The sequence below is a fragment of the Mustela erminea genome, chromosome 21, assembly GCF_009829155.1.
Source record: "Mustela erminea isolate mMusErm1 chromosome 21, mMusErm1.Pri, whole genome shotgun sequence".
NCBI lineage: Eukaryota > Metazoa > Chordata > Mammalia > Carnivora > Mustelidae > Mustela > Mustela erminea.
Window position 1 is genome coordinate 6,096,679 of NC_045634.1, and position 27,924 is coordinate 6,124,602.

At 43.9% G+C, this 27,924-nt stretch overlaps 3 protein-coding genes across 14 annotated transcripts in view; 2 read left to right on the plus strand and 1 right to left on the minus strand.

The window, feature by feature from the left end:
- Window positions 1-761: 761 nt before the first annotated feature.
- On the minus strand, window positions 762-20,823 carry LETM2 (leucine zipper and EF-hand containing transmembrane protein 2). Of its 6 annotated transcripts, none has more exons than XM_032328761.1 (12): window positions 20,264-20,822; window positions 19,791-19,969; window positions 18,890-18,970; window positions 17,146-17,596; window positions 16,368-16,511; window positions 11,620-11,757; window positions 10,771-10,971; window positions 9,574-9,693; window positions 5,645-5,758; window positions 3,617-3,709; window positions 3,016-3,117; window positions 762-2,274 (listed from the first exon to the last, which is right to left on the minus strand). In XM_032328761.1, the coding sequence occupies exons 3-12, from the start codon at window positions 18,934-18,936 to the stop codon at window positions 2,212-2,214; spliced, it is 1,473 nt and encodes a 490-aa protein (XP_032184652.1). In that variant the 5' UTR covers window positions 18,937-18,970; window positions 19,791-19,969; window positions 20,264-20,822; the 3' UTR covers window positions 762-2,211. The 6 variants fall into 6 exon arrangements, with proteins under 6 accessions (XP_032184652.1, XP_032184653.1, XP_032184655.1 ...); XM_032328762.1 differs by having other exon boundaries at window positions 20,709-20,810; XM_032328764.1 differs by lacking the exon at window positions 19,791-19,969 and having other exon boundaries at window positions 20,264-20,823.
- A 291-nt stretch (window positions 20,824-21,114) lies between these two features.
- Window positions 21,115-27,919, plus strand: LOC116582038. The gene is made up of 4 exons (XM_032329413.1): window positions 21,115-21,133; window positions 24,327-24,651; window positions 24,963-25,812; window positions 27,907-27,919. The coding sequence occupies exons 1-3, from the start codon at window positions 21,115-21,117 to the stop codon at window positions 25,810-25,812; spliced, it is 1,194 nt and encodes a 397-aa protein (XP_032185304.1). The 3' UTR covers window positions 27,907-27,919.
- NSD3 (nuclear receptor binding SET domain protein 3) overlaps window positions 25,719-27,924 on the plus strand; it is a 121,686-nt gene continuing 119,480 nt past the window's right edge. For all 7 annotated transcript variants that reach the window (XM_032329043.1, XM_032329042.1, XM_032329045.1 and 4 more), the window contains exon 1: window positions 25,719-25,803. The gene's annotated coding sequence lies outside the window, so the exon portion shown is untranslated. The remainder of the gene's footprint in view (window positions 25,804-27,924) is intronic.

A 27,924-nucleotide genomic window follows, 5' to 3' on the forward strand; every position in this document is an offset into this window, starting at 1 on the left:
GTATTTGATGTCACCAGTGTGACTGGTGCTGTAACAACTGAAGGACAGAATTACATGTGGCACAGGTGTGGGTCCGTAAATGTCAGGTGCCACCAACACCTCCATGTTGGGGCAAAATGCTCTCTGAATGGGATGCCGACCAAATCGGACAGCACCACTGAGGTCTGGTCTTATAAACTGCCTGCAGTCCCACCCAGTGGGATGATTCGCAGATGGCACAGCAAAGCCTAGGCATCTGCAGGGAAGGAGCAAGCTTTGTAGCACACTGGCATAGCCTCCCACCCCTCTCTCTCAGCTGAGGAGAGCCAATGGGATGGAAGGTCAGCAAGAACCCAGCTGTTGAGGAAGATTCAGCCTGGGGCAAGGTCCCTCCAGGTTGGCACCTAAAAGCCTTCAGGGCCACATACAGGACACTGCCTCCCAGATGCTTGTGTGAGAAGTGACCCATTTAATGACTGTGCTGGCGCTAATGGGGCACCCCTCTTCCTGACTCCCTCAGTGACCTCTTGATGGCAGCCTGAAGGCAAATGCTATAAGCCAGGACTGTGCCCCAACCAGAGTTGGTTGGTAACTATTTACCAGAACTGCTAGTTCGGTTTCAGCAGGGGCTAGATGTAAAAATCCCATACAGCCCAACAGCCAAGGGCTCTAGGTGATGAGACCAAAGAAACATCCTGACTTCTTTGACCTATGATCCAAAGAATGGGAAGAGGAGTATGTTCAGTGTCTCAGATGCCTATATGTAGAAAAAAGGGTGAAGGCCAGCCAGCTGGAGCCAGAACTGACCAGGGGCCCCCTGCCGTAACCATTCCCACTCTGCCTTGTAGGAAAAGCCAGAAAGAACTGCAGAACAGCCTAGCAGTCCTTATAAATCATTCAGCTAAAACAGGATTGAACAAGTTAAGTAACTAATCCCTTCACATTTAACACTTGAAATGTGAGCTAATTAAAATAAACACCCATGGTTTTAAAAATGGGAGAATTTATTGTGAATCACCTTGCGAGGCCAATGGGGAGACCCAGCAAATGCTGTGTAGTAGGGATTCATCATTCTTGAGGAACTGGAGTGCATTAGCAGGCCAGGGTGGGGCTTTCCCTCTGGTGGAGAGGAGCTTAGAAAGCATTGTAAAGTACAGATCTTTGCTGGGAAGCACCGATGACAGTCCTCACGTAGGTGATCCCAGACAGGAAGATTGGAGTTGCGCTTGGTTTCAATGACTCCCATCTAACCGCTTTCAGTTTCACCGAGAGTGAAGAAAACCAATCTCATCCCCCACAAACCGAAAACACCTCTTTCTTTCTAAGCACTCCCCAAGGGAAGAAAGCTCTTGGTCAGCTGCAGGGCAAGGTATTGAGTTTTATCAGAACTGACCATCCCGAAAACCCCAAACATAAGTATCTGAACATAATACTCGTTACTGGGTAGCTCAGGGATTGTGTCAGACTCTTAACCACCCCGATGACTAACAAATGGTCTTGTTTGTGAAAGACACACACACCAGAAAAGCATACACCCAGCACAGACAAATGGTTACGTCTTAAACCCGTAATTATGTTTCCTGGCAAAATGGTGGCTAATGAAAGCCACGTGTGCTGGAATAGTGGCGGCCTCCCAGATTCCTGCCGGCTCCGAGGGCCCCAGAGGGGGAGCCTCTGAGCAGCCGAGCAGCAGCCAGGCCTTGTGGATCGCCAGTCTGTTGAACTCCTGTTTTCTTCTCCAGAAAGCTTTTTCTTCTTCATATCCGGAAAGGCCTTACTGGGGAATAAGCCCATTCCATCCCATTAAGGTGCTTTGTTTCCAGGGCACTATTCTTACTGATGGATCCCTGGTTTCGGAGTTTCCAAGTTCTTACTTGAATCTAAGGTGCCAAGCTGATTCCATTATGCAAAAAAAGTCCTCCCTTAAAGGACATGCACACGAATATGAAGCTGTTCAAAAATAACACGGGGAGGGGGCTTCACATAGTTTAGTGGGATGACGTCATGGTACAGAGGAAGGTGGCTTTGAGATTATATTTCTAAATGGTCTGAAGTTGGTCTCACTGCTGACGTCATCTGGAAGGGTTACAAGGCCTCAAAGGACTGCCCCAAGGACGACACGGCTGATCTCTGCTTAAACCAGACACAGCATCTGTCTGAGCTGGATGGTCCTGCATGGATGCCACCGTTGCGGGCAGGAAGCTGACGACTGAGCTTCATCTCCCATGGTCCTTATGCACCTTTAGAACTTGCCTTGCTGTTCTGCGTTGCCTTTTGTGATTCGGCCTGGAGTGTCTAGGTACAAAACATAAGGACTTTAGGCACTGTTCACAGGGAGATGTGGAAGTTCCTCAAGAGCCCCTTTTCTGTTTTCTTAATCAAATGACAGAGCACAAAGTCAACTCCAAGTTTGCAACTTATCTTAATTATAAAATTTAAAAAGACTTGCAAGCAAGGACCCTGGGTGTCTGGCCCTGGGTGTCTATGTGTTGGCTGGCTCTCTTTGGCCTTTGGGGGCCAGTTGAGCCAGTCAACCTCTCCCAGGACGCCCCTGCCACATCCTTGTGTCAGGCTTTTGCCCTTGTCCCAGATTCTTTGACCCAAAGGGGAAAAGTGGATAAATAAGTAATTTCTTATTTACATACATTTCTCCTAGGATTTAAATTGCTTTCCTGCTAGTATTCCTGACATTTAAAGCCTGTGCAAAATACACAACATATGGGAACTATTTCCATCTGGCACAAAAGAAAATAAGAGTCTGCCTATATTATAATGAGCTTCTAGACTTAACGTGTTGAGGCCTCATCCATGACTGCACTGGTTGATAAGCTGGGGTTTTTGGGGGGGTTTTTGGGGGGGCTTTTTGATAACTGAATTTTAAAAACGTAGTGGTTACGACACGATGAAAGTTCAGCCTACAACTTCCTGTTTGGATGACAGGAAGAAGCATGTGGTGTTTTGCAATAGTAACAATTCTAGATCCTCACTGCCCTTAAAAATAACTAGACCAAAGGTGTTCTTTTTTCAGATACTCACAGCTTCTTTAGCAGAAGTGATGGGTCCCTTAGGTAACGGGATAGGTGTCGATGGTGTTATGGGGGATGACGGAACTGGCGGCAGCTGTATAAATTCTTCATCCTTTAAGAGCAGAACTGAGAGTTGGGTTACTGATTTAAAACAGAATGGGTCTTAGATCTATAGTCACACTGCTGAGACCCCCAGGAACGTGTAACTACCACCTCTTCCACGACAGGATTCAAAAGGCTAAATTTGGAACCTAATTACATAGAGCCAAATGTTGACCTAATAGTACAATAGTACAATAGTACTAATAGTACAATAAATAGTCCTGATTAAAGAACACCATGGTATTGAAATTCAGTTTCACTGAGAGTTAAAAATGGATAAATTGGGGCGCCTGGGTGGCTCAGTGGGTTAAAGCCTCTGCCTTCAGCTCAGGTCACGTTCCCAGGGTCCTGGGATCGAGCCCCACACCGGGCTTTCCGCTCAGCAAGGAGCGTGCTCCCCTCCCCCAGGTCTGTCAAATAAATAAATAAAATCTTAAAATTAAAAAAAAGGATAAATTAACATTTTCATGTTGAAACCTAATTAATCAAATGAAAAGTAATAGTCTAACCTTAGTTCCCTTCAGTGGAGGTGCTAAATCCACCAGTGTCTCCTTAGATCCAAGAGAAGCAGGTGATCCCACAAGAATATCTGTTTTGGAAGACTAGGAAGAGAAGTATTTTATACGAACATCAGCTTTCTGCTATTCCTGCAACTCAACTTTTACAGTAGTTAATGCTTTCTAGCGCAACTTGCTTTCCACTCACTGAATCCCTAACTTCTTCCAACTCTGCCCTTTAGGAGAATGTAGGAAGCAGGCCCCTGAAGCAGCAACTTAGTATCACTGAGTGGTGTACATGCAAAGTGGCCCTTGAATGAGATTCTAGAATTAAAACTCCTTGGTCGGGGTGATTGGCTGGCTCTGTCAGTGAAGCATGCAACTCTTGGTCTCAGGGTTGTGAGTTTGAGCCCCATGTTGGGTGTAGAGATTACTTAAAAAATAAATTAAAAAAAAAAAGTCTGCGGTCATTAAGCTACTGATTTGCCAATTCTGGTCCGGTTTTCAGTCTGGCAAAAAAAAGTTGCCTTTTCTCAGTTACTCATCAGCTTCTAATAGTATTGATACAACTTAGTCAAAATTGTTATCTTTATCATTTTTGGTGTCTAATGATGGTAAGTTTGTCCGATTTATTATTAAAATGGTAGGTGCTGCTTAACAGAAGCTCCTGCAACATGAGGAAAATGGAAGACATGGTATTTTGAGAACAGCTAGCTAACCTCTCTTCAAGAATTACAATTAGATTTGAAAAGTAAATATGTCACTGCTCTTTGGAAATATGTAATTGTTTTGTGTACTTGGGAGGGAAAAGAGCTACATATATCCTAAATTATAGTATATTTAACTTGATGTCCCTAAATTCTGTATAGAACCTAGCATGCTACTTATTCTCATTCTGTATATATGGAAAACAAGTTTAAAAGCATGGATTAAAAAAAGAAAAGAGCAACAAATAAAATGCCTAGGAACTTGTCATTTTGTCCTCAATTTCTAGGTCTTTCTCAAACATTCCAGAAAGTGGCATCTGGCTAAAGTGTTTATGCCCCACTAAAATAATTCTGAGAACATAGATTAAGCTCTGAGATATTGTACTATCCCAAGATTTCCTTGCACCCGAGAGCAGTCTAAGAATGACAAATTTGGTCAGTCTTAAAGACCAAATACAGAGTAAGAACCAGGTAGGCTGCCTTTTAAAAGATGGTATAGGTTCCAGAATTGCTCCCACTCTCCCTAGAATCCTTCCTGAACAAAGCCCAAATCTGATTAGTCTCTGGAAATATGGAAAGGCAAAGTAAGAGGGTGTTCCCCAAAGTGTAATTTTCATGCTGGACTTCATATCATTTCCCTTGGCTTGTCCAAGGAGTCACTAGCATAACTAAATTAAAACGGATGGGTCCCCACTCCAGAGAACTTGGATTCATCTGCTACACCACACATGCAGCATGTTCCACAATGGTCTCTCTTTCTCACTTGTGCAGATTCTGACTTAGACATGAAGCCACAAAGCAGAGAAGTGAGAGGCCCCTTCTGACCAGAGCAAGATGCTCTAGTGATTGGGCCAATCCTGGGTTTTACAGTAAAACGCTGGGGGTGGTGAGGGGGTGGCGGGGAGCTACTGAATTAAAGGCAACAAAAAATGACTAAGAAAATGAGTGGAAGGAAGACAAAAAGTTTACATTCTAGACTGGCCTTTCGTCACTTCAAAATTAATAGGAATCTCGGCAAATGAAATGGACATGAAAGACGAGGAACCATTCAGTCTCAGAAGAGCAAGAGGCCACTAACGAAGACTCTAGATGGTTCAGGAGAAGGAATAAACTGGATTCCTAAATCAAGCTGGGACAAAGACAGTAAGAGCCCTATAGCTAGAGTTAGCTTTAGCAATTTTAATTTTCTTAAGGAATTTTAAAAAAGATTTTAAAGCCCACTGGACCAAGTGCCAAAAGATACTCAAAAAGAAATGTCCACCCTAACTGCAAGAGGAAATAAGACATTTGTGGAGAGGCCCCAGTTACGGAAATCCACATCCTGGGTACTCACCTCCCCACTTAGTGGTATCTCGATTGGCTTTGGCTTCACATCGATCAGGTAGAAGGTTCGTGACAGAAGCAACAGAGAAGGAGGGACATTCTCCTTCAGGTGGAGGTCCTGCCACTGGAGATGGGAAGAGAATAACACAGGACAGAATTCCAGCATGTTCAAACTGGGCGTGACCCACCATCACCAACTGCTTCCCTAGTTTCATCAGCTTCCCCAGGTACATGCTGGGGAGCAGCGGCAGGACAAGGGTGAGAACACTAGTCTCCTGGCTTCGGCACCAGTGGCTGGAGTCTGTTACCCCCCTCGCGACAGTGGGAGCCTCTCTTGGAGAGGGAGCGTTCCAGTCACCTCTCAAATCCACTGCGGATGGAAGGAGCGGGGATCTTCTCGTAGACATAGAGCAGGTGAGGGGAAAGAATAAATAAGCCTCACTCATAACCAAAGAAATTAAAATGAGAATGAGATGTAATTTTCAAGTACCAAATGGCCAACCTTTAAAAAAAAAAATAGACACATAGCTATATACATATATACATAGGTAGATAATACATGTACGAGACAAAACTCAGAAAGCAAATAAAATATGATCAATACCAATAAACCTGCCTTCTACTCCTATCCTTTAACCACCCTGTTTCCCTCCCTAGAAGCAACCACTGTCACCAGGTCCTTACGTACTCTTCCAAAGTATCTGTGGATAAACAAACACACATTTGTACATTTTTCATCTCCACAAAAAGGGCAATATATACACACTGTTCTATCCTTTGCTTTTTTTCACTGAAATATCTTGGAGATTGATCCATATCCGTGGCTGTGGAGATGCCTCCTTTTTAACCATCCGTAAAGGATCCCATTGTTGCATGGAAAGACCATAATTTGACTATTCTCCTATTTATGAACTCTAGCCTATTTCCAGTCTTTTGCTATTATAAATGGTGTTGCAGTGGATAATTTTATAGATATGTCATACTGCACAAGTGAAATTTCTAGGTCAAAGTGAATGCATTTTTAAATTTTGAAAGATTCCGTGGAGGTTTTCAGTAGCAATGCATGAGTGCCCCTCTCCCTAACCCTCAACAACATGGTGTGTTATCAAACTGATCTATGCCAACTTAACAGGTGAATGTGATATCTGTTTTATCTTCTTATGAAGTTAAGGTGTTTCATATGATTATCATCTTTGAGTTTCCCTTCTGTGAAATGCCTGCCTGTATCCTAACACAAGAATTTCTGAGTAATACAGTGTTGACTATCACACGTTGTTGGATCGGTATCCTCACTCCTTTGTGGGAAAAATGTACACTCTTTCAAGAAAGCTATTTGACAGTATGACTCCATTTAATACTCTATGTTCAAGAAATAAATGATTTTAGGGCACCTGGGTGGTTCAGTGAGTTGAGCCTCTGCCATTGGCTCAGGTCACGGCCTCGGAGTCCTGGGACCAAGCTCTGCATCCGGCTCTCTGCTCAGAGGTGAGCCTTTTTCCCCCTGTCTCTCTGCCTGCCTCCTTGACTACTTATGATCTCTCTCTGTGTCAAATAAATAAATAAAATCTTTAAAAAATTATATAAAAAAAAGAAATAAGTGATTTTAAGAAACTTTCCCTACAATATGTTCATCTTCCAGCCACAGCAGGTCTAACATGTAAAAGGAAATAGCTACCTGACGTGGTTTCAAAGTCACAACAATTGCTCCTATTCCAAAATAATTTGTGTATGCTTTATAGCATTTCTTATAGTTACAAGAATGAGAGTTTCATTTTTTAAACTTACTTTTATTTTCTTAAAAAAGATTTTATTTATTTATGACAGAGAGAGATAGTGAGAGAGGGAACACAAGCAAGGGAGGAGCTGGAGAGCGAGATGCAGGCTCCCCTACCGATATGGGGTTCCATTCCAGGACCCTGGGATCATGACCTCAGCCAAAGGCAGATGCTTAACTAACTGAGCCACCCAGGGGCCCCAAGAATGAGAATATTAATAGGAGTTACTGCTTTGATTAAAAACATTGATGCTCTGGGATGCCTATGCTCAGTCGGTCAAGCATCCGACTCTTGGTTTTGGCTCAGGTCATGATCTCATGGGTCATGGGATCAAACCCCACCTTAGCCCCACATCTAGCTCCGTGGTCAGCGGGGACTCAAGCATGCTTAAGATTCTCTCCCTCTGTCCCTCCCACAACTCATGTGTGCAGGTGTTCTCACTCTAAAATAAATAAGTCATAAAACAAAAAAACACTGATGCTCTTAGTTAAAATATGTTGTCAGTGGGAAAATATTAAACATCTGTTGCCAAAGCTAACACTTTATATTGGCTTGGGGTACTAACTGGAAAGTAGTCCCAGGTAAAGCCCTCAGGCAAGGCTTAGACCTCCAGATGGATTCACACACAACAGGCCCTGGATTCAAGAATTTTGCCCAGGCCCTTAAAATACCCTGAGTGTGTAAAATTCTAAGGTGGCCCCAAGATTCCTAGTCCCTAGTGTACCCACACCTTCTCCCAGTTATTCAAACATGAATCTAGGTGCTGCTGTGAGGGGTTTTGCAGAAATAATTAGGACCCCAAGTCAGCAGAACTGAAAGCAGGAAGTTATTTGAGGAGGTCTCACCTAATCACGTGAGGCCTTTAAATCTGGAGCTAGAGTTCAAAAAGGGGAAGTCTGAGATGTGAGGCCTATGGGGGGCTAGAGTGTGAGAAGCTCTCCTTTCCTGGCTTTGCAGAGGGATGGGACCTAGAGGTAAGGAATGCAGGGGGCCTGCAGGGCTGAGGAGCCTGGGGCTGACAGCCAGTGAGGAAATGGGACCTCAGTCCTCCAGCTGCAAAAGACTAAATTCAGCCAACACACTGAATGAGCCTGGAAGTGGAATCTTCCCCCAGAGCCTCCAGAAAAAACACAGCCTGCACTTCTGACAGAACTTGTAAGCTGGGGTGCCTGGGTGACTCAGTCGTTTATCAGTTGCCCTCAGCTCAGGTCGTGATCCTGGGGTCCTGGGATCAAGCCCTGCATCAGGCTCCCTGCTCAGCAGGAAGCCTGCTTCTCCCTCTCCAACCCTCCCTGCTTGCGCTCCCTCTCTTGCTGTGTCTCTCTGTGTCAAATAAATAAATAAAATCTTAAAAAAAAAAAAAAAGAACTTGTAAGCTAATAAATGGGGTGCTGTTTTCAGCCACTAAGTTTGTGATTGTTGTTTATGCAGCAACAGATCCAAAAGCGTATGTCACGTGCTCGCTTCGGCAGCACATATACAAAAGCGTATGTCACCTGATGTTTATAGCGGCGTTATCCACAGTAGCCAACTTATGGGAAGAGCCCAGTGTCCACCGACTGATGATTAGATAAAGAAGGAATAGAATACTACTCAGCTGTCAAAAGGAATGCAATCTTGCCATTTGCAATGACACGGATGGAGCTAGAGTGTATTAAGCTAAGTGAAATAAGTCAGAGAAAGACAAATACCTTATGATCTCACTCATATGCGCAATTTAACAAAGAAAACAGATGAACGTATGGGGGAGGGGGGAAGGAGAGGGAGAAACAAACTGGAGGAGACTCTTAAGGATAGAAAACAAACCGAGGGTTGATGGAGGGAGGGGGGACGGGGGATGGGCTCGATGGGTGATGGGTATGAGGAGGGCACTTGTTGTGCCAAGCACTGGGTATTGTACGTGAATGGTGACTCACTGAATTCTACTCCAGAAACCAATATTGCAGTGTATGTCAATTAAGTGAAACTTAAAAAAAAGAAAGAAAACTGACAGAGTACCCTGTCTCCATCAAAAATAAATCTAGCTTCTTCAGCGTCCCACTGCTCAATTAAAGAAGGCACATTAGGTGGGACGGCTCACCTGAAAAACAGAAATCAGAGTGAGGTCTACAAAGCGCAGGGGACAGAGTTCTAGTGGAAAGGGCCCCGGAGAGCTGCGACTTGCCTCTGTGAGCTGCTGTCTCAGTTGTTCCTCAGTGAGACCCAGGGATCTCATCCCCCGGGCCCTGCAGGCTGCTTGTAGTTCCGACACGCTCAGAGCGCTCACCCCTTCTTTGGCAATTACCTGAAAGTAACATAAAGAATGGTACTGGCGCTTTTGGTTCCAGTTTTACCGAATCCCAAATTCCAACAAATCAGGGGCCACACCTGTCCTCTCGCTGGCTAAAGGTGCAGCAGCTGAAAATGAAGGGAATTCTGCCAACTGGTATTAACACTATCAGAAATAGTCCCAGAACTCCTCTCCAACACTTTTTCACCAAAGTAATCCTCTCCCCTCTCGATGTGCGTTTCCCCTTCATGGCAGCTTTAGGATTCATTAGAAAATATTCCGCGTGACAAGCTCTCAGTGCACCATTTGCTGGCGTCCCAGTGTCGCCCTTCCCCTTACCATCCTCCTACCTCCATCCGGGAACAGCCCTAACTCGAGTCCACAAAACTCGCTCGATACACAATACGGTTTCTGCTTGGTGTGACCCAAAACTAGGGTACTTCTGGGACCAGTACTGTTTATTCCAAAATTCTGAAAGCAACAGCTGAAATCTAAATGAGGCCACCGGGATCATGCTTTCTCAGTTCTGGGAATCTTGCTCCCTCAGGCAGAATGCTTGAAAGCAGCTGATTCTGATTCAAAAAACATTCTTTCCATTTTTTAAGAGTCTAATTAGCAGTTAACGATGCCTTTCCCCCATCAGATGTCTAAGCTGGGCTCTCCCTCCCTGCGTTAGGCCTTGCCACTCCTTCTTATCAGACTAACTCACCCAGCAGAATATTTACGTCGGTGCCAGCTCTGAGGAAGGGGAGCTGAGGTGTGAGGGCAGAGCCCTGTCCTTAGTAATGGAAGACTCAGGAGCCTCCTGGGCTGCTGTTCCTTCTAGCGGGTCCTAACTGATGTAGATTACTAAATCACTAACTGCTTATGAGGGCATTCTCCAGAAAAGTGCGTCAGAGTATGACAAACAACTCCTGAAGTGAGTAATGAGGGTTCAGATTGTCATGGTAATGATTGTTTAAACTGCTCAGTGGTTTGCCAGAACCCGTCCAGGGGCAGATCTAAGAGAAGATACAGCTCTTTATCACGAAGTCACCCTAAAGGATCTCCCAAGCCGCGCTAATTCCCTGACGACTACAGTTCAGCTCTTACTTCATCATCTGCTTTTATAGACTTTAGTTTCATCAGAAGTTGAAAGCGGAGCAAATTGTTGGTTCCAAAGGCCTGCAACTCTAGAAGCTTGCAGAGGGCAACCAGCTGAGGTCGATCTAGGCTCTCCAGGGTTAGCTGATCTTCAAACAGTTTGGAAAATCGAACTATCTCCTTTGTGCTGGGCTTGTGGCCTGTCTGGACCTAGGCAGTGGGACAAAGAGGTTCATTAAAATGTGTTTTGTAGGGCTCCTGGGTGGTTCAGTTGGTTGAGCATTAGGCTCAGGTCATGATCTCATGGGCCATGGAATGGAGCACCATGTTGGGCTCTGAGCTCAGACGGGAGTCTGCTTGGGATCATTTCTCTCCCTCTGCCCCTCCCCCAACTCATGTACACTCTCCCTCTCTAAAATAAGTGAATAAATCTTTTTTAAAAAAATTATCAACTATAAAATGTATTTCTTAATTTAACCTTCTCTGCATACTATTTGAAATACACACCAAAGCACATTCATAGACTCTGTCTTACATCTGGAAATGGGCCCTGTGGGACCAAGAGGCATAAGGAAGTCTCCAAGTCAGCCTAAATCAGCTGAAAAATCAGGAGTAGTTCAGAAGTTTGACTCTACATCTACGGTTCTTTCCAATACATGACTGCTTTAAGGTAGGTTTTGTACACTCTACTGTAAATGTTTGCAATATTGTATGTGTATAACTTAGATATTTGCCATCAGAGACTGTGAACAATCTGGACAATCCACAATGACATGAAACTTCATATAACCGCCAGCCTAGAAGTTGCTTCCACAACCTCGGTGTGTACCTAGAAGTGTAACCACAAGAGACTGACACCTGTTTGACATAGGAGGAGAACTGTATGGAGTCGTCTCCTAGCTTGGCCCTGTTCCTCCTGGCCATTTCTGTAATCGTTTCTTGAAGAAATTTTGCTAGTTCCAACTTCGCAGCCATTTTCTTTTTCTGTTTTTCCTCCTTAATAACGGAAGAGGAGAAAGTTAATCGATCCTTCAGGTTTACAAGTTCTTAGATAAAGATGAGAGGAAAAGAATTGTTACCCTTGTTATTATTCTTCCCTCTTCTGCATCTTAAAATGATTTTCAAACCTAGTTAAATGGGTTTTGTGAGAACCAAATAAAAAGTAGTCTCTATCTGCAACTTGCCACCTTAATCTTACCCTTTATCTCTTACTAATACGATGGCCATAAATATTTGATAGATCCAAAATATCCCCTCAATGGAAGGCTTTGTCATTATTTAGAATGAGATATTAGGGGCACCTGGGTGGCTCAGTGGGTTAAAGCCTCTGCCTTCGGCTCAGGTCATGATCCCAGAATCCTGGGGTCGAGCCCCGCATTGGGCTCTCTGGTCGGCGGGGAGCCTGCTTCCTCCTCTCTCTCTCTGCCTGCCTCTATGCCTACTTGTGATCTCTGTGTGTCAAATAAATAAATAAAATCTTAAAAAAAAAAAAAAGCTTTAGAATGAGATATTATCTCTTAGTCTGGTATAAACCATCCTGGCTGCTAGCTGAGCCAGCCCCCGATCCCAGAGTGGGCCCACATTTTGTGTGGGCCACAAACAAAGAAAACTAGGAAATTAACTCTATGCTAGAGTAGCATATAACTTCAGTACAAAACAGATACAATTAATTATAATACACTGACTTAAGTGTTATGACAGATATGAACAAAGTACTACACAAAAGAGAATTAAATGTACATTCCTTTTATTATTATTATTTTTAAAGCAATCTCTACTCCACAGGTGGGGCTTGAACTCACAGCCCTGAGATCAGGAGTTGTATGTTCTACTGACTAAGTCAGCCAGGTGCCCCTAAATGTATACTCTTAAGACATGATGTTAATGCGTACTTCTAAAACCTCATTTATTATCAGAAATGCAGTGTGGTAGCATTGTTGAAATAACCATAGTCAGGGGCATCTGGGTTGCACAGTCAGTTAAGCATCCAACTCTTGGTCTTGGCTTGGGTTCGTGATCTCATGGTCATGAGACTGAGCCTTGCGTCAGGCTCCATGCTCAGCACAGAGTCTGCTTGGGATTCTCTCTTCCCTTTCCCACTGCCACTCCCACTCATGTGCTTGCTCATTCTCTCTCTAAACTAGATAAACAAATCTTTAAAAAAAATAATAACCATGGTCAGGACTCGGGATGGAGAGGAATAAGATTTTCTATGTTTGTTTTTTTTTTGAAGTTGCCCAAGAGATTCTAATGATTAACCAATCATAGCAATCATGAATTTTTAGAAAAATCTTAAAAGACTCAACCAAGGGGTGCCTGGGTGGCTCAGTGGGTTAAAGCCTCTGCCTCTGGCTCAGGTCATGATCCCAGGGTCCTGGGATTGAGCCCTGAATTGGGGTCTCTGCTCAGCTTGGAGCCTGCTTCCTCCTCTCTCTCTCTGCCTGTCTCTCTGCCTACTTGTGATCTCTGTCTGTAAAAAAAAAAAAAAAAAAAAAGACTCAACCAAAAAAAAAATCACACAATGCCAGTGTCAATGCCATCATTAGAACCCATTTAGTTATCCATTTCCTATATCCATATCCATCCATCTATTCATTTATTTATTGAGCATCTACCTTGCACTAGGTACTGGGGATAAATTGAGCAAAAACAGATAAGAATTCCTGCCCTCATGGGACTTTAGTCTAATGGGAAAGACAAACATTAGTGACTAATGATCATCCAGTAATTCTACAAATTAAAGTATAATAAATAAGTACTACAAAAGAGAAATGCATGGGTTGTTCTCTGATCTGACATAAATAGAAAGTCTTGCTTCTTCCCATCCCCCACCCCCACAACTTCCTCCCCCCACCACACCACCTCTCTCTCTCATTTTCTCATTTGCTTTAGTCCGTGGAAAGAAAAGAAAGAGAACGTATCTTCTAAAACTGTAGCCATAGTGTGTATGGATGTGTATCTGGGGAATGAGCAGCCTTGAGGAATGAGGAATCTAGATAAATCACTTCCTTTCTCCCCCACCTTCCTGAATTCATGAACACCTTCCCTGGAATCCCACAGTATTTATTCTAGGTCCTGATTATCTTAAAGGTAAGTAAACTAAACCATAGCCAGTCAAATATGCCAATTTGATTCTACCCCTTACGTGTACCTCTAACGTATCTTCAAGTTTTTATTCTTTTTTTTTTTTAAAGATTTTATTTATTTATTTGACAGACAGAGATCACAAGTAGGCCGAGAGGCAGGCAGAGAGAGAGAGAGAGAGGAGGAAGCAGGCTCCCTGCTGAGCAGAGAGCCCGATGTGGGACTCAATCCTGGGACCCCGAGATCATGACCTGAGCCGAAGGCAGCGGCTTAACACACTGAACCACCCAGGCGCCCCTTCAAGTTTTTATTCTTAATGCCACTTTCATAATTTAATCTCTCCTGCGCTACTGTAATAGCATGCCAGCCGGAAATCGGGAAATCCCTCCTTTGGCCCTGCCCTCTTCCATCCTTTTAGCCAGCAAAATCGTTTTTTCTAAAATACAGATCTAACTGTGTTACCCACCCTCTGCTTAAATTTACCTTCCGTTATTCACCATGGTCAAAAGCAAAGTCTACATTTCTTAGGGTGGTAGACGCTTTCCAACCTGACCCTGACACATCACTCTGTCTCTTCCCTGCTCCACCCACAAAGCAGCCCTCAGTGTCTCAGATCATGTCCAATTCTTTCACGCAAGTAAGCCATTTTAGGTGCTACTCTTTCTATCCAGAAAGCCTTTCAAATGTTGCGGCAAAATTCTACCATCCTTCTAGTCTAGGTTGCATAGTTATCTCTTCTAGAAAACATTTCCTGATCCGATTTAAAAGTTGTCCTGTTCATCCTCTCATCATGTGGTTGTGCCTTCAGACCTTGGTCCAGTAGAGTGGCACAGAAGGGAAAGAACAAAGGGGCTCCCTAGTTTTCCTAGTCTGTCACCATCACAGTGACCATCCAACGAGGACCCATCTTCTCTAGGACTATTCTCAAGAAAGAAAGGGTCTGCCTGGCTAAATCATGCCCATTGTTCAACTAGTCACTGCAATAACAGCTGATTTTTGTTCCCTTTATTTTTTTAATGGTGAAAAACAAGATAAATTCAATGGAAAGGGAATCATTTTTTTTAAACAAATGATGCTAGAAAAACCTGGTATCCACACATAAATAAGAAAATAATGAATCTTAATCCTGATGTTCCACCTCTTACCAAAATTAACTCAAAATGGATCAGAGACTTAAATGTAAAACTCAGAACTTTAAAACTTTTAGAAGAAAATGTAGGAGGGACGCCTGGCTGGCTCAGTCAGGAGAGCATGGGACTCTTGATCTCAGGGTCATGAGTTCAAGCCTCACATTGGGTATGGAGCCTACTTAAAATTAAAAAAAGAAAAAGAAAATGTAGGAGAAAACCTAAGTGACCTTGAATTTGGCAATGAGTTTTTAGATACAACACCAAAATCATGATCTGGAAAAAAAAAATACTGATAACTTATATTTAATTACAAAATCAAAAACATTAGCTCTGTGAAAGACAGTTAAGAAAATGGACAAGCCACAAGCTGGGAGAAAATATCTGCAAGATATCTATCTGTTAAAGGACTTGTATCCAAATGTATTAAGAACTCCTAAAAGACAACAATTAGAAAATGAATGCCTCCATTAAAAAGTGGGCAAAAGACAGATACATCCCCAAAGAAGACATACAGATGGCAAACAAGCATATGAAATGATGCCCAGTATCATATGTCATCAGAGAATTGCAAACTAAAATAACAATGAGAAATCACTTCACATCTATTAGAATGGCTGATATTCAAAGCACTGACAACATTGAAGGCTGATGAAGATACAGAGCTATGGGCACTCTCATTGCTGGTGGGAATGAAAAATGATACAGGGACTTCAGAAGACAGTTATTTTTTTTAATGAAACTAAACATAGTCTTACCATACAATCCAGTAATTGCTTTCCTGTGTATTTAGGAATCCAAATGAGTTGAAAGCTTATGATCATAAAAAAAACAAACCCCTGCACACAGATATTTATAGCAGCTTTATTCATAATTGCCAAAAACTGGAATCAAACACAATACCCTTCAACAGGTCAACAGAGAAACACCCCTTGGCACATCCATACAGTGAAATATTATGCAGTGATAGAAAGAAATGATCCATGACAGGATTATATACTGTATGATTCCAATTCTATGACATTCCGGAAAAGGCAAATCTATGGAGACAGTGCTTGCCATTGGTTGGGGGAGGTAGGAGGAACAACAGATGATGCACAGAGCATTTTTAGGGCAGTGGGTGATGGTAGATACCATGACATCATGCATTTTTCAAAACCCATAGAACAGTACAACACAAAGAGTGAAGCCAATGTAAAGTAGGAGATTTAATATTATCTAGATATTGGTTCTTCAATTGTAACAAACAGATCACACAAATGCAAGACATTAACAACCAGGGAAATGGGGGGAGTATCCAAGATCCTCTGTACTTTCTACTCAATTTTTCTATAAACTTAAAACTAAAGAATAGAGTCCATTTTTTTTTTTTTTAAGTTAAAAAATCCTACATACCTTTTTGGATTCACTTTCAAAAGTTGATGGCAACATCTCTGGGAAGAATTTTAGAAATGCTGGTAATAAGAATTCCATGAAGGGTACAATTATGAAAACCATAAATGGAACCAGGCGGAAGAAATCAGCACAAGTCCTCAAGAGCTAAAGAATTAAATGCATACGCAATATTCATTATTTTAGGACATGCCCCAAACAAATATACAAAACCAAAAAAGCCTGCCTTGGTCCTTGAAGTGTTAAAAACCCTAGACAGATTTTCTGCAGCTGTATATAAAATGGACCAGTAGGGTTTTCCTTTTTACTATTGCTCTGAAGTAACATCTATGAGATACCTTCAAGGAAATCTATGACAATCAAAACATATTGCTGGCATCATCTATTGTTAGCTTTCATCTATGTTAGCAGTCTGTACTTTAATAGTACAGTATCTGTCAAAAACTGATTTTTCAAAAGCATATACTTAATATATTAACACTACTTCCTATTTCAGGTGCACAGATCAAACCTGAAGCTTCTCAACCCCTTGGGGAGATCAGAACGCAATTATAACCACTTTGTAGGGAAATATGCACAAATCTCAAGAATCTTGCCTCAGGTTGTACAGTAAGTCCATTTCAGACAAGTAAGAAACTCCGGAAAAACTGTGGTTCTCACTATCAGTCACTATTCCTACTTTGGGATTTTGGGGATGAGTTCTCAAGTGAGTTTAAAACTTGGTTCCCGAATCGTTCAATTTAACTTTACATTTTCTGTCTCAAATATGATTTGTGCCTACCCTTCGTCTCTCTCGTCTGGTCAGCACCTGTCCGTGCAACAACCTCCAAACCATTCTGGCAGCAACTTTGGTGTCAATCCACAGCAAGTAGAATCCATTGTAATAATATTTAAGTTCATCCATAATTCTTTGTCTATAAGATCGCTTTTCTTCCTTAATCTTCGTGCCAGTTCCTTCTGCGGGCTGAGGGCTTGTCGCCTGAGGCTTTTTTGGGGTTTGCTGCAGTTGAGGTTTACCAGGGACCTCTTGTAACCAGCAAGTTGATGTGTGCAGCTTCTGTATTATTCTAGCTCGTAGGTGAAGTACTTTATTGCCTGACTGATTAGGATAGGAGTACTTCTTGCTTACACAGTTTTTGATGTATGTTCTATTTAAATGGGAATCTGGCAAGTGAAGAAATGCAAATGATGGGGAATAAGAGCTGGTAGGATGGACAAAATAGCTAGGGAATCTGGAATAAAGAGCGACATCCTCTGAGTTGAGCACATACTGTTACCAACATACAAACTAAAGAAATCAATATTTATATGGTTAAAATAAAGCAGCGGCTTTTAAGCCATATTTTAAAAGCAGATGATATTCACAAATGAAGGAAATATAACTTTTTACCCCAGTTGAAGAACAGTGTCACTTTATGTTTGAGTGATAGACTCTATGAGAAATATTAATAAGTTAATTCCTAAAAATAATTGCTATGTTACAAGTTAGAAACTCTGGAATTATTCCTGTGCCGGGGGCCATGCTAATCTCTAAACTGTTCCAATTTTAGTATATGCAGTGCTGACATGAGCACAAAACTCTGCAACTATTAATTTAAAAATCTAACAGCAAACATTTTTCCACCAGGGGTTGTGTTTGAAGGTGTCGTCTTTATCTACTATCATAAAACCGGTGGAACACTTGCATCTGTGGTTACTCCACTGACAATAGGAATATTGCTTGAACAAAACACTTCACAGCCTCTGTGGAAATTAACCAAACACATAATACTGGTTTGTCTGTGTGGTGCCTGTGGACTCCCTCAAATGAGAGGCATTTGTGTCCCAAATGCCCTTCACCTACAATTCCTTAAGAATGTTAGGAATAAGAACTAAAATTGGGCACCCCAGCTGGGGATCTCTATATTCTAGTTTTGCAACAGCTCACAATCTTCAGTTAAATTAGCACATCAGATTGTTTGAAAATAAAAATAAGACCCATCTAGGCAAAGAAAGTTCCTGGCAAAGACATTTCTTCTGGCAAAGAGATGGTTTTTCCATTCTTTCAGACTGTTTTTGAAGCATGCCAAGATAAAACACTTTTTGAAGGGCCAAAAGGGAAAATGTACAATGTATCTGGCACATAGTAAGTTCTCAGTGAATATTCTTTACAATAAATAAGTGATAACAGGCCTACGAGCGCAGGTATATGCCCAGGCCTGGCTTGTTTGACAGCCATTTTGCTCATTTTTCTAAGGGCCCATGCAACATTCATCAGTTACAGAGGTGTCACTCTAAAACCATTACATCTTCTCTCTTCCCTGTGCCATACATCTAAAGATTACTCAGCCCGAGTTCTAAGGCATATAGAAAAGCTAGGGTAAGTTTAAATACAATAAAATGTCAGCTTCCTAAAAAGCAGTAGAGTTAAAGTCAACAAAGCTTTCATTTGTTGTGGAACAAGCCTATCTTTTTACATATATCTTTCTGGTCTAGAAAAAAGTTTATATAAATATTGCAGGGTAAGTGGGGATTCCATGGCTTACCTTGTCCGGGCAATAGCTAAGACTGTTTTATAATTGTAGAAGGCCATACTTATATTTGTCTCAACTAGTCAACATAGGAACCTAGACAGAAGGATTAAGTAAACAATTCAGTATTTTAAGAACACATCAATTATAAAGATACCAGGATTTCAGTGTTTACTACTGCAGAAATATAACTTTTTAGAAAATTTCCATATTCCGTTCAAGGTATAAAATCTCTCTCAAGATCATTTCCAACAATCATGAATGTTTTCTCAGCTTGGATTTGAGAATTGTACTTTTGATTTCCCAACAAATAGACATGATCTCTAACATCATGGTGCTCATGATGGTGATATGGTCTTTAAAGACTTTTTAATTTCTGGTCAATAACACCCAGTAACCTACTTGAATGGTTGCCAGGTATTTTTTTTGTTTTTAAGATTTTTATTTGTTTATTTGACAGAGATCACAAGTAGGCAGAGAGGCAGGCAGAGAGAGAGAGAGAGGGAAGTAGGCTCCCCGCTGAGCAAAGAGCCCGATGTGGGGCTCTATCCCAGGACCCTGAGACCATGACCCTAGCCAAAGGCAGAGGCTTAACCCACTGAGCCTCCCAGGTGCCCCCGCTGCCAGGTATTTAAGAAGTTAAGCAATACACACTTATTTGTAGCCTAAAAATACAGGTAGGATAAAATATCCTGGATTTGTTTCAGTTAGCTTTTTCCCATACTTGGCCAAGTTGCCCCAAACTTTTAAAGATGAAAAGCAGGGGTGCCTGGCTGGCTAAGTTGGTAGAGCAGGCAAGTCTTGATCTCAGGGTCATGAGTTCAAGCCCCATGTTGGGCACAGAGCCTACTAAACAAACAAAAAATTATTCACTGACCACATTTATGTAGCAGTGAAGATAATACATGGTACCTACTAATCGTTCAAGTGGAGGTAAATTGGTTTCCTGTACTGAAGATTCTCCAAAGAGTCCAAACTGAGCTATCCTTAAACAAGCTTTTTCAAAACCTTTCTCCATCCTGTAGTCCTTTTCAGCCAAGGGCAGCAAGGTGTTTTTTGGTAGTATCTCTTAGCGTCAACTTTGCTTTCCTCCAGCTGGAAAAGGCGCAGACCAGGGTGCTCTCCTGGATGGAAACCTCAACCACAGAGCTGACATTTTGAACGGGAGTTCAGAGAATACTTCAGACCGTCTAAACCCAGGCTAAGGGAGGGTGGTCTCCTGCTGGAGGCAAGCCACACCCGATCAGGCGGTTAACCTGCTCTCCGGCCCCTGGGCACTCCCGCCCAGAGCGGTGGGTAACCACTTCCTAGGCGGGGCCGGCCAGGAGCCCCGCCTGCGCCTTCGCACCGCCCACGCCCACACGCGGGGCCCCAGGCTCCCCGGGTTACCTTGCTTCTGGCCCTTGACGACACAGGGACAAAACGCGCCGTCGGCTTTTGTGCACGTAGTGTGTTGGTGGACTGTGTTTGCGGCAGCGGGGTGGGGGTGGGGGGCGGTTCTTTGTGTTTGGGTGCGGGGATGGTGCAGGCACGGGGAGGACAACCTTGTTGGCGATCCAGGTTTATGGAAGGAGAAGCCCGGCGCCGGGTACGGAAGAGAGAGGACGAAGCGAAGCACGGAAGGAGGGGAAATGGAGGTTGAGCTCCAAAGCTGGGGGGCGGGCAGGGGCACGAGGTCATGGGCTTGAGGCGAGTGCGGTGGGGAACTGGAAGCTATCGGGAAACCTGGGCCCTGATGGGAAGAGCAGGATGCGGAGGGAGCGGGCTCCGGAGTAAAAAAGGCAGGCGAGGTCCACCAAGTAACAGCCTAAGGACTTGGCCAGCCCACCCCTACCTCCTCGGGCCGGCTCCCCGGAACGGCTGCCTCAGTCCTCCAGTCCCTTCCCAAACCTCCCTCGCCCAGGTCCCCAGCTAGAGGGGCCCCAGAAGTCTCTACGGCTCCACCTCTTTCCTATCCCGTTACGTCACTCTGAGTGACGACACCACCCACCAATGAGCTCTCAGATTATGGGGCGGGAGGGCGTCCTTCGGTGCGGCAGCCCTGGAAGTAGCCAAGGTCCAGTTCCCACCGGCAAAATGAATTCTCTGTTGGGTTTAGTTTAAGCAGAGTCTGTCCTGCGGCAGCGGGCAAGACTGACGCTTTTCCGCCTGTCTCTACTCTCTGGCGTGTAGGCTAACGTCCCCGAAAATGCTCGTTGAAGGCTAGATTAAAGAACCTCTCACCCTACCGATAGCGTAATATGCCTGATAGTCGCCATGGTAACCATCTTAAAGTCACGAATTACATCACTTAGATGTACTCTCCCCACCCCCAACCCCTACAAATCAACAACTGCCGGGGTTGGGATGGCGCGGAGAGCTCTACGGAGAGGCAGTGGCAGAAAGGGCGGGAATGGTTAGGAAAACCTCGCTTTCCCTTCTCCGGGGCCTAAGAGTGGAATGCTGTGAAATCCTCATATGGAAATCTGAATTCCACTAAAGTAATTTGCTTTATAAATGCTCGCTTAGGGGCGCCTGGGTGGCTCAGTGGGTTAAGCCGCTGCCTTCGGCTTAGGTCATGATCTCAGGGTCCTGGGATCGAGCCCCGCATCGGGCTCTCTGCTCAGCAGGGAGCCTGCTTCCCCTCCTCTCTGCCTGCCTCTCTGCCTACTTGTGATCTCTCTCTGTTAAATAAATAAAATCTTTAAAAAAAAATGCTCGCTTAACAGGTATGATTTGTGATCAGTAGTTTGTGGAGAAATCTCAAATAACATTTAAGATATATATTCTAGTAACTGTGCAGTGACATAGGTACTGCAGGTTGGGGCACTTCAGTTCCTAGGTTGGGTAACTGAGCCGTCTTGGAAAAGTGATAGATATAGAAATGTTCTCGCTCTCCTGTTATCTCTACCCGTCCGTTTCATCTGGCTCTAGAAGGAAAACAAAATATTTAGTGGATCCGCTTGGACTACCAGACAACAAGGAATCGTTTTCACAGGGAGAGTACTTAACACGTGAGCTGACCACAGAACTCACTCATCTGGGCTGCACATTTGTAAGAATGAAAGATGGCGGGTATTCAATTTCAGGTTTTGTGTTGTTGTTATTGTTTATGTAGACAGCTTTTAATCTACAAAGCATTTTTCGGCTTAAAACCAAATGGATCAACCGTGTTAAATAGGCAGAACTTTTCAGTTTGGCCACTAGAGGGCCCTTTGTGCATGTTGGATGCCCGAGTTTCCACATAAAGGTTTCACTTCACGTTCTATGTTTACTAGAATTAACAAAATCTACAAAGCCTTCGTCTCTCTCCCTTTCCTTTCCTGAAAATTTCCGAAGGCAAATTTTGAGCTTTAAGAGTCTAGATATAATTTTCACATTAATTCCACAGATTAATCACCTCACAAACATGAACATGTACTTTTCTGGAAAAGATCATAAAGATGCAAAAATATGCCTTTCAGTTCCCTGGGAGACATTTTATACCAGGAAATATTCTTATTCATGCATTGTATTCATTTACAAACAGGCACAGTAAAATCATTAAGTATTCATAAACCAGATGAATGATTCCAAGTTCAGTATTGGAAAGATGAGCTAGATTTTCTACTATGGTCACGTGTCAGGCGCAATCCTATTATAAAAAGGGAAGGGTTAAGAACCTTCCTGTTGCAATCCATTCGTTGAAAGCAATGTTTGCTTTCTGCTATCAGGTCTGGCAATTTTTTTGACTTTCAAGATTAAGTGATTTATCATGTAAGGAGTTTTTGGATATAATCTTTGGAAGAGAAACAAAAAATTCCTTTCTCTTTAACTCTGGGTCTGGGAATTGTGTTAGATTGCTGTCTTAATTGTTTGCTCATTTTGTATGAAGAAGACAAAGTGTGATCTGAACCTCAGAAGATGTTAGATGCTAAAAATGTACATTATTAATTTTAATGGTCATTTCCCTAAATATAGTTCAAGATCAAATGTTATTAACAGTATATTTTCTTATGTTTCACAGGAAGAGATTATATATCTACCTCCCAGAACTTTAATTTTAAACTCTTGTCAGTATAGAAACAGATTAAAATAAAATGCCTGGGGACAACTTACCAAATTCTCCTCAAGAAAAAGTCCAGATATCTGGTCAAGGCAACAATTTATCAACAAAACAAGGAATATACAGGAAGATGGAGAGGCAGGATGAAGGTGGAAAAGATCATTAAAAAAAAAAAAAAGATCAATTTAACCTGTCTTTCCAGGAGACACAATCAAACTGAAATAAGCTCAGGGGGCCCCCTTTAAGAGATATGTGTTCCAGGGGCACTTGGATGGCTCAGTCCTTAAGCATTTGCTTTTTGCTTAGGTCATGATCCTGGGGTCCTGGGATGGAGCCCCGCATCAGGCTTCCTGCTGGATGGGAAGCCTGCTTCTCCCTCTCCCACTCCTCCTGCTTGTGTTCCCTCTCTTACTGTGTCTCATCAAATAAACCAATACAATTTTAAAAGAGGTCTGTTTCTAAAAAGACATTTAAAACAAACAAAAATGTGCTTTTTAATGATTCCTTTAACTCTTGGTACTGCACAAAACAGGTACTACATAAGCATAAGTTTAAAAATAGTTAATGAATAGGACACCTGGGTGGCTTAGTTGGTTAAGCATCTGCCTTCAGCTCAGGTCATGATCCCAGGATCCCAGGATCCCATGATCCTCAGGACATGATCCCAGGATCAGCAAGAGGCCTGCTTCTCTTGCTCCCTCTTCCTCTCCTCTTGCTTCTGCACCCTCTCTCTCTCTGTCAAATAAATACAGGGGAAAAAAGGAAATATTTAATGATTAACAGTAATGGGAATGCTTAATTCTCAATATCATCTATAGTATAATTAAAAGGTTTATGTTTTTAAAAACCTGAAACATAAGTAGTAGTCATTAAAATAATTGATCTGTAGGAATCTTTTAATTTCTTGTTTAAATGATATTTAAAGACAAAGATATCAGAAATTTCTTGCAGTCGTGCCAAACAGATCCAGAACTACAATGTCAGTGCAGAGTATAACATCTAGTAGTGACATAGCTTTATTATTCTCAGAACAGAGCACAGAGGATAGGTTTCCTCATCTGATTGCTGTTGCCTGTATTTCCTTCTTACGTTTAAGTCTCTGTGCCACAACATTTTTCTTTTTTTAAGTTGGTTTTTTTTTGTTTGTTTGTTTTTATTCCTTTGATAGAGATCACAAGTAGATGGAGAGGCAGGCAGAGGGAGAGGGGGGAAGCAGACTCCCTGCTGAGCAGAGAGCCGGAACCCCGGGGACTTCATCCCAGGACCCTGAGATCATGACCTGAGCCACCCAGGCGGCCCTCTGTGCCGTAACGTTCTAAGTCATCACCACCAGACCCCAGGAAATATCACAAAATTTTGCACACTCCCGACAAGGCAGTATACTTTACTGTGTCACACACCTTCTATTGTTTAACATAAATTTCCTAGGATGGGGAGATCTCAGAGGGTTACAGAGAATTTTGACTGTTGTTTCCTCCGCTCGTTCTTGTGTGAGCTCTCTCGAGGGCAAATGCCTTCCCATCCCTCGAAGGGAAGGCCTGGCAGTGAGCAGCAGACGGCCCCCGCACGTGACGGGCACGGAGCCCTCTCGGTCCCTAGGGGTCCGGGCTGCAGTCGGCGCTGACGTCCTCCTCCTTACCCACAAGCCTCCGGGCCCGCAGCGCGAGCAGGAAGAAGGCGTGTGGGGCCCGGTGCCCGCCAGGGAGGTCAGCGCTTCCTCACAGCGACTGAGATGCCGCCACGGCTTGCGATTGTGGGGCGGGACGGGGGTGGGGGCGTATCCGGGACACACATCCGAGGCTGAGAGAGACGCTGTCTCCCACGGCTTGGGTCTGAAATTGCTGCCACGGTTTCAGACGCAGACCCATGTGAGATAGGAAGCTCTGACTCTTGACAGCTGTCGGACAGAAGGCAGCTGAGGAGACATACAAAGTGTTCTTCTCTTTCCCGGTCATCTTAGCCCGGCCCTCGTTTGTAGGCTATTTCTGACGTCTAGGGAGTGTGCAGCAGGGTTACTCTGAGGAGGACCATATGGTGTTTAATATGTGTTGTTAACTGAATAAGTCTCAACACGCACGGACGCAGTTTTGCCTCACAGGCCCAACCTTTAACCTGTCTTTTGGTTGTGTGTGTGTGTGTGTGTTTAACTTTCCTTCGTATCATTTCTTCCTGCCTCTGCCTTTATTGCCTGCGGTCTCACTTCTTGTCTAGACTCTCTCGGGCCCCTCCTCTCCGCCCGGCTGACTACCCTCTTCCTCCTTTCGCTCCCCCAACCCCGCCCGCGCCGCAAACCCAGGACTGCATTTCCCAGCAGGCGCCGCGGCTAGCGGCCAATGAGGGACTGAGGATTTGGCGGCGGCGGCGACGGCGGTGGCGGCGGCGCTCCGAGAGCCGGGTGGGGGGGCTTTGTGCGCGGCGGCGGCGACGGCGGCGGGAGCGGGCGGCGGCGGCAGCAGCGGCGGTAGCGGCGGTCAGGACGGAGGCGGAGGCCGAAGGGGACTGTCCGCTGGTCGCTGCGGAGAGGCGTGCGAAGGCCAAGTCGAGCCCCGAGGACCTTGCTGCCCCGGCCCGGCCGCCAGCCACAGCCTTCTCTCTAGCGACAGAAGCTGCGCGGCGACCCCCCATCCTTCCACCGCCCCTGCCCACCCCACCTCCCGCAGCCTTCCTCCTCTCAGCTTCACGCCCGGCCCGGCCCGGCCGCGGCCCTTCTCGGTGCCGGCAGCCATGGCAGAGGCGTCCGGCGCGAGGGAAATCTAGCTCGGGGATTTCATGCGGCCTAGCTCGGTTCCGTGTCCTCCCCCCGCGGCCCCGGCGGCTGCCCGCACCTCAGCCCCACTCCGGGCCTCCGTGTCTCTCCTGTGATCGTACTGACACGGCCGGGGGGTTAGAATGGAACAAACTGAAGGTAAAGTGAGTGTGTGTGTGTGTGTGTGTGTGTGTGTTGGAAGGAAGAGCTGAGGAGGGAACGACGAGGAGGGGGCGACCTAGGGATGGGTCCCGGGTAGAGAGACCCCAACAGGGATGGGAGGACCAGCGGGTGGTCGGAAAGGCTTCAGGGGGAGCCTAGGAGGTAAAGCAGAGGGCCAGGTAGGGGTTGTGGAGGAGATGGGGAGGTGGGGCAGGGAAGGTAGGATTGGGGTAAGAGATGGAGTGGCGCTGAGCTGGGAATTGGGAGTAGAGGTGGGATGGGGGCGGGGATAGAGATGGAACGGGGGAGGGGCAGGGGAAGAGAAGAAGAGTTAGGTTTGGAGAAGATTAGAGACCGGGGTGGACTGAGAAATAGGTTTGGGGGTGCACTGTGGCAATTAGAAGAGTCTGGGGGAAGGGGGTAGAATTTGATGGAGAAATGGGGCATCAAGAGAGAAACGAGGGAATGGAAGTGGAGGAAAAGGTGGATTTGGAAAAGGGATAAGAAATTGTTGAGACAGGATGCATAGGAAGATCGGAAATGGACTCAGGAAACTGGAAGACCTAGGATTGGTATAGGGAAGGAAATTAGCTGAATGTTGAGAAGGATGAGAACTATCCACCAGGCATCACAGAGTGGGTGGAAAAGAAGGGGAAGGGGGTTGTTAAAGGAAGAGAAAGCCTTTTGTTCCTGTATTTCTGTGTATTCTGGGCCTTTTCTTTCAAGGCTAGTGAATATAGAAGCTAGTGGTTATGGTGTTGTGATTGTTGTGAAATGGGGAGGTGTGGGTTTTACTGCTTTGAGGGAGGAGGAGATGTGTTAGTGTTATGGTAGCAAGACAGTAGAGACATGGCCATAATTTGCTGGTTTTGCTAAGGGAGTGAAGACTGTTCAGATTTAAAGGGGGTAGGGGCAGCCATGTTTGCTGCCAGGCACTGCAGTGTAAATAAATTCCTTCTTTCCGACATCAGTGTGAATCTGGAAGGGGCCAGTTCATATTGTTAACCCCCTTTCTTTCTATTCATGAACCCTACCCATACATCTTGTGGTAATTTAATATTATTCATAACCACCAAAGGAGGTAGTGATGTTTTCCATCTTGTGTGTTTTGCTGCTCCCCCCACCCCCTTTCCCTCTTCCTCTGGTTGCAAACAAGGCATGCTAATGAGCTGCAGTGTAATATTAACCCTTTTTATAAAGTGGAAACTATATTTTTACTAGCTGAAGGAATCATTACTATCATATTTCAAATGTGATAATGAAAAGTCTTAACTATTGAAAATTCATTTGTTTTAGAAGCTTCAGAAGCAGTCAACATGTTTTCTGAAATTCTTTACATAAACAAGGAAATTGCATTGGTTATTTTTCTTGGGCTTGTGCTCTTGGCAAAGCATCGTGTGGGGGTGAGAAGGGGTAGAAAGATCTGCTCGTGGTAGATTATGTGCTTGCTGTATTTTGAATGTTGGAAAATCAGAAATACATGTATTTTAAAATACTGTTTTTGGTAGTTCACGCTTATAGGTGATGGGTGTGTTAAGAAGTGTTTTCTTTTTTTATGCACTCTCTGTCCTCCATCCCTTCTTTTGCTTTCATGTGTCTAGCTCTCAGTACAGTCTCCAAATGCTAGTTCAGCACAGTGGAGTGATCTATGAAGTAGGCATGCAGTTCTTAGAGCCTCAGTGAGGTGCCAGTTTTTGGTTTTTTGGTTTCTTTGTTTTTGGTGGGAACTTCAGGTTACTCTGAGGAAAGCTACAGTAACTCTTTAATGTATCAAAATGTAACTCTTAGGTAATTTGAAATGGTTACTGTTCTAAAGGCTTAAATCCTGACAAACTTAACAGTAGATAAATTAAGTGTAGCCTATTTTCTTTTCATATTGAAAGAGATTAAATGTGTGTGTGTGTGTGTGTGTGAGACCTTTTGTTTTTGTTTTATACTTGTAATTGGGGTGATCCAAACTTTAACCCGTCATGTTGATTTTGAAACTGTTGTCTAATACCAGAAAGTCCTGTTAAAATTGTGCTATGATGGACTCAAACCAGTTGTACTACATATTGATTTAACCTGTCTTACTGCAACATCCTTTCAGTTGTTATAAAGAAGTTTAGGATGTGTTCT